We start from the raw sequence: 5883 nt of genomic DNA, 5'->3' as shown, positions 1-5883 counted from the left end.
ATCAATTTCCCCAAAACTACTACTTGAACTTTAAATACCAGTTGACTTCATTGTAGTCACAGAAGATAGAAATTAGTGTTTAGTCTACTTACTCACATTTGTCAACATTTTAGAGTATAACAGGCATTCCACTCTATATTTCAAAGCATGAGAAGCTATTTCAAGAGCAGTCATATCCTGCCACTGTCACCTTGCAGTTGATATAAAACTGAGAGGAGGCACATTTTTTTGTCATAAGGTTTTTATCTTTTTATAAATCCTCCTGTAAGGAATTTGCTATAGCACTCTATTCCTTTTTTAAAGTAGTGTTTTGTAAAAGTGGAAAGAGGAGGTTAATTTTAACCAGTTACAAAGCTGCTAAAGTCGTTAAAAGAGAGCTCTTTCAGGACTTAGGAAATACACAAAATAACTTCCTACCCAGGGACTGTTGCAAAGTATATATGGAAAACTAACCACGCTGTTGCCTTGCATTTCAGAAAGTGTCTTTACACTGCACTTAACAAACAGAACAGAGACACCACAGACAGCTGGAATCTTGTTACCAGCATAAGTGATACAAAAATAGGAATACAATTTTAGAATTTGGTAAGAAAAGCATTTCATTTTTTTACGAGAATACTCTTCATCTTCCTGGTTGAAGTATTTCAGTTGAAACCCAAGATGATTAGAAGAAAAAATGCTTTGTGCATTTATCCCCTACCCCAAAAAATACAACTTCAGAGGTCTGAACAAGCAAGGAGGTATCAGTGTCTTTGCCTCTAAGGAGCCATACCTGTAAATTGTTTAATCAATTTTAAAACCTGTTTCACCCCTGCAGGGCATACAATTTTTTCCACAGTGTTCTCAACATTTTTCTGAGTTGGTAGCTCACAAGCAGTACATTTCATCAGAAAAAAAGCTCAAATAGGAAGAAAAGAGAAAAACAGGAAAAGAATGAGTTAAAAATATGACAAAAATAAAACAATTCTTTGTGTTATGAATGCTCTTTAGTTCCTTGTCCTTACCACAGTTTGAGTCCAGCTAGCAACACTACTGCATTTAGCATCAACATGTTTTACTAAAATAAACTTATTCCCACCTCTGAAGAGTAACAAAAGTAATAATAATAATAATAATAATAAAAAAAATCTGGTCCAGAAAGTTGGTTTCTGTACAGAAGTGGAGACAAAACTGGTTTGAATCAAGGGCTGAGGGAGCAAAACTGCTACCACCCATTAGCACAGGCCTTAGTGGCACATGCATCTCAGACAGGGCCTGCTGTCCCAACCCTCCCTCCCAATGAGCAAATCCTGAACTAATCCCCAACACATTACCCAGCACAGGCTCTGTACCAATTAAAATTTAAGAAAAATTAAACAGGGTAATGTAAACATACAGGGCTAAATGGAAAGTGGTATTAAATGCATGAAACTCATCTGCCTGGACACCTAAGTCCAAGTATCTGGCAAAGTAAGAGTTCAGCAGATAGCTTCATCACCATGAAAAATGAAATTCTGCACGGAGGTGATAGACTTTAGCACTACTGCACATTGGTAGATATTTAGACAGAACTACATACAATAAATCAATACGTCCTGTTAAACTAGTTTGTTTTTAAAGAGCAGCTAACAGAATAAGCCTTCCTCGTAGCAATTTTCACTAGATTTACATATACTTAATAGTGATATGCTTTCTCTTTTGGAAATGTTTTCCATTCAAAAATTTGCTAACAATTAACAATTTTTAGAGTATATTTCTGGACTAATAATGTCCAACTAATTTTAACAGGATATCTGACACTTACAAAGACAGAAATTTAAACTAAAAACACTAAAGAGCAGTACAGATTCCAGAGTATAAAACTCTAAAAATCCCTTTCTCTGTGACCTATAGAAAAAGATCTATTTTTATGACTCGAAGTATAATGTGGATCATTTCTAGGGTGGTGTGAATCAAACTACATGTTCTCACAAATGACAACTTGAGTGGCATGTGTTTTAATCATTACAAATCAGAGAAGTTCAGCCAATTGAATAGAATTTTACTCCTGTGTATTTGCAAGAGAAACTAACAGGGTTTCCTCATTATCGTAATTTCATACAATGCAGACATGGCATGAACAAACAGGTGAAAGTTGCTTCAAAATACAGAGTCTGAAAGTGGCAATACACAAACAGCACTGCTTTCAACATACCTTTGTTTAAAAACATCCCCATATTTTTCCTAAGAATGGCTAAGCTAGTAGGCACCACGCTGTACACTAACAGGAACCCCAAAACAGCCCAAAAGCAAGGAAGCACTATTCTTATATGCTCCCAAGACACATTCTTCCTCAACTTAATTCACAAACCACAAAAATGTTCCGACATCAACTTAAAAAATAAAAATAAAATATTAAAAAAGACCCTCCTATAACAACTTTACCTTTATCTAATTAATTTGGCTTCTAAATATCTCTATCACTGACAAAGGCCTAAATCACCTTGTTGAATTTCTGGAGCAAGAACCCCATAGGTACACTTACTGTCCACCACTGAAATGAAACATCAAGTCAAAAATATCCAATATGCTAGACCACTAAACTTGCAAGTAAACTGTATTCTATCCAACAGAAATGAATTTTACTTTAAGACATTTGCAGGGCTAACGTGCCATAATAAATTCTATTAATCAACAGTAAAGTGCTGAATTATATTAATTACCTGAATCGCACCCACATTTATGATCTTCATTTATAGATTTCTTATCAAGTCAAAAGAGCCCTTTCTGTTGCAAAAGCTAAGCTGTTGTGCAAATATTATAAAAATAGGTACTTTAATTAGGAGCTATATACACAACAGAACTTCCGCTTTTTGTTAAGTACAGCTGACATAGTAGAGATGAAAAATCCATGCAAGTATTTATAAAGATACTTAAAATGAAGAAAAATGGACACTGCTATAGAACTTCCAATACCCTGACATATGGCCATTTACTATATTAGATGATGTCTAGATCTGGACTGATAAGCATCATGCCACCAACATGCTTTAGTTTCTTGTGTAGCTAAAGTTGATTTGTAAATTTTAAACTACAGCATACATTTGATCTATTTCTCATTAAATGATTAAGTTTGAGGATAAACTTTGAGCAAACTTCACATCTAGTCACATAACCAGCACAAGCAAGACATTAGTGCAAAGGGGAAGGTGTCAGTTGTACATAATGAGGACTCTTCCCCTAACTGCACGATGCAATAAAACGATTTTCAGATTTAAAGTTCAAGTGGACTACGATGAGAAAAAGCAAGATTTTCTTCTCCCAGATTTAGGACAAATTTCCAGAGGATCAAAAGGAAAGCAACCTCAGTTACAGCAATCAAAAAAGTCACACCCAAGTTCGGAGAGCTGATAAGTAATTCATCATGCTATGCAGACAGCATTCTGAAAAGAGCTCCAAACAAACTGCAAAACAAAATTGGCATTTAAGTTGAAATTGGCCAAGTGCTGCATAGAAATATGCTCACACACAACAGTCATGTCTAAGCCAGTGCATAGAGAAGATAAAAGCACTTATGGTAGTTGCAAATGTTAACAAGTCCATACAACTTGTACAGTTTAGCAATGAGTCCATAGAAAAAGAATAGAGTAAGAGTAGAAATGCTCAAGCAAAACCAAAAAAAGATGACCTTCCAACTGTATAAAATCCACATAACAGTTATAGTAAAAAGACATCAGTGGAAAATACTCAACTCAGTCCCAAACACCCAACACGCAAATAAGACCAGAATAAACAAGCCTTTGGCAGACAATTTTAAGAGTCTAAATATGGCATTACATTTCTAAATAATCCACAAAATATATTATATGGCATATTCATATTAAATACTGGGTAACCAACTCTGCAGATCTGATGCTAACAACGCTTTAGCCAATGAGAGCAAGATGGAGCAAGCTAAGGGAACGCTGGTGTATCACAACAGTGCTCAAGGAAAATATCATCACCAAGTCGTGCTTCAAAAACAGTACTCAGACTCCACACTATCATCTATGGAGCAAAACAAAGTTCTCTAATTTTTCAGGGATGTGCCCTGCATAGTATATGTTATGATTCACTATTACACGAGCAGCAAGACACTGCAACGTAGTATGATTTATGGGCTGGATTAAATTTTTTGCTATTTCCTTCTCATCCAGCAAATCACTAGCAGTTTGTTTATGTGAGTTTGTAGCATCAAAGTGTGAACCTGACTTGATAAGAAGATTCATGATGTCTGGATGGTTGTTCAGTGCAGCAATGTGTAATGGACTGTTGTTATCAGAGTCTCTGACATTTACATCAGCACCACATTCCACCAGGATAGCAGTAACTTGTAGAGAGGGGAATTTACAAACTGGGTAGCGACCCACACATGTAGTATTATTGTCAACAGCAAGGTGAAGTGGACTGAAGTTATTCTTCCCTCTAGGCTGAAGCTTAAGAAACTTGTAAATAGTCTGTTTCTTAAAATGCTCCTGTTCTGAGCTGCAAGGTACTTTCTCCAACAAGCAAATTAAATGCAAAATGATGGAAAGGGCTTTGTTCAGCTGTATTGGATCAGGAGGACACTGGGTTTGTTTCATAGCCCGTTCTATTTCAAGAACGCTTTTGCACAGTATGCCCATGAGATCATCAAATGTGACAGTAGTGCCTAGCAGGCCTTTTGCCCTATCCTGCAGCATGAAGGAGAACAGTTCAGCAAATGATAGTAAACTGCTGGCTGTCATAGGGCTCAGCGGATCAAGATTGCTCTGCTGCATGTCCAAAGCATATTTCCATAAGTTGATGCAACGCTTGAAGTTTCCAGAGTCTGCATAGACAGCACCTCTGTATCTGATATAGTAGGATGTATCTGGGTGGGAAGGGCCAAGAATACGTTCTCTAATTAATAGTGCTTGCATTCTCATTTCATCAGGGTCTGCAATAAGATTTTCTAGCTCTTCTGAGCTGTTTACCTCCTTAGCATAATCATACGCCATAATTAGTGTTTGTGGCACAGGTTTGCTCAGGATATTAGTCCTATCACTGTATCTCATTTCCATAGCTCGCTTCCAGTATTTCAAAGCACCAAGCAGATCTCTCTTTTTGTCCACGAACGTTGCTCCTAGAAGTTCCAGAGCATTTATGCGTTCAGCCTTACTAGTCTGTACATGCTGGGTCAGAAAGTCCACAATATTTGTGTGGCCTGTCACACTAGCTGACAGAAGGGGAGTCATTCCATAACCGTCCTTTTCCATTTTAGCACAATACTTGAGAAGCATCTTCATGATCTCCAAACTTCCAGATTCTGCACAGTCATGTAATGCGGTGTTTCCTGCAAGAGAAGAAACACAATTACACAAATCGTAATCAAATCATAGTCCAAACCCTTCCAAGCTAATAGTTAAAAAATAGTTAAAAACGCCCAAACATTAATAGTTAAAAAAATAGCTGTTTTGACATCTGTGGACTATAAAAGGCTTAGATGACAAGTCAAAATATTCAAGATCTCATTAAGTATCAAGGCTGCCAGGCAGTTATACAAATCAAAATGCTTGATATTACTGCCTGAAAAAATTAGACAGGTTTTTGTCTCATTATTCAAAAAACAGCATTAAAACAGAATTCTCCACTACATAAAAGCACAGGAGCAGGCAATTCCACTGTGTCATACGTCAAGCAAGCAGGGCAGAAGACCAGCTTGGCTGAACAGGGAACTCCTCATGGAGCTCAAGAGGAAAAAGAAATTATATTATCTCTGGAAGCAGGGTCAGGATTCGCAGGAAAATTACAGAGCTGTGGTTCATATATGCAGGGAGAAGACACGAAAGGGCAAAGCTCAATTAGAGTTGAAACTGGCCAGTGTTGTGTCAGACAAGAAAGGCTTTTTTAAGTACGTTAATAGTA

At 36.9% G+C, this 5883-nt stretch overlaps 1 protein-coding gene across 1 annotated transcript; it reads right to left on the bottom strand.

Annotated features, from left to right (window-relative positions):
- Positions 1 to 2775: 2775 nt before the first annotated feature.
- Positions 2776 to 5311, bottom strand: FEM1C (fem-1 homolog c (C. elegans); the record flags this gene model as incomplete). The annotated part of the gene is made up of 1 exon (XM_009587762.1): positions 2776 to 5311. A coding segment is annotated over one exon (1310 nt), but the record flags the coding sequence as incomplete, so codon positions are not given.
- Between the last annotated feature and the right edge of the window lie 572 nt (positions 5312 to 5883).

Source organism: Fulmarus glacialis, unplaced genomic scaffold, assembly GCF_000690835.1.
Source record: "Fulmarus glacialis isolate BGI_N327 unplaced genomic scaffold, ASM69083v1 scaffold2811, whole genome shotgun sequence".
NCBI lineage: Eukaryota > Metazoa > Chordata > Aves > Procellariiformes > Procellariidae > Fulmarus > Fulmarus glacialis.
This window is presented reverse-complemented; position numbering and strand designations above follow the sequence as displayed.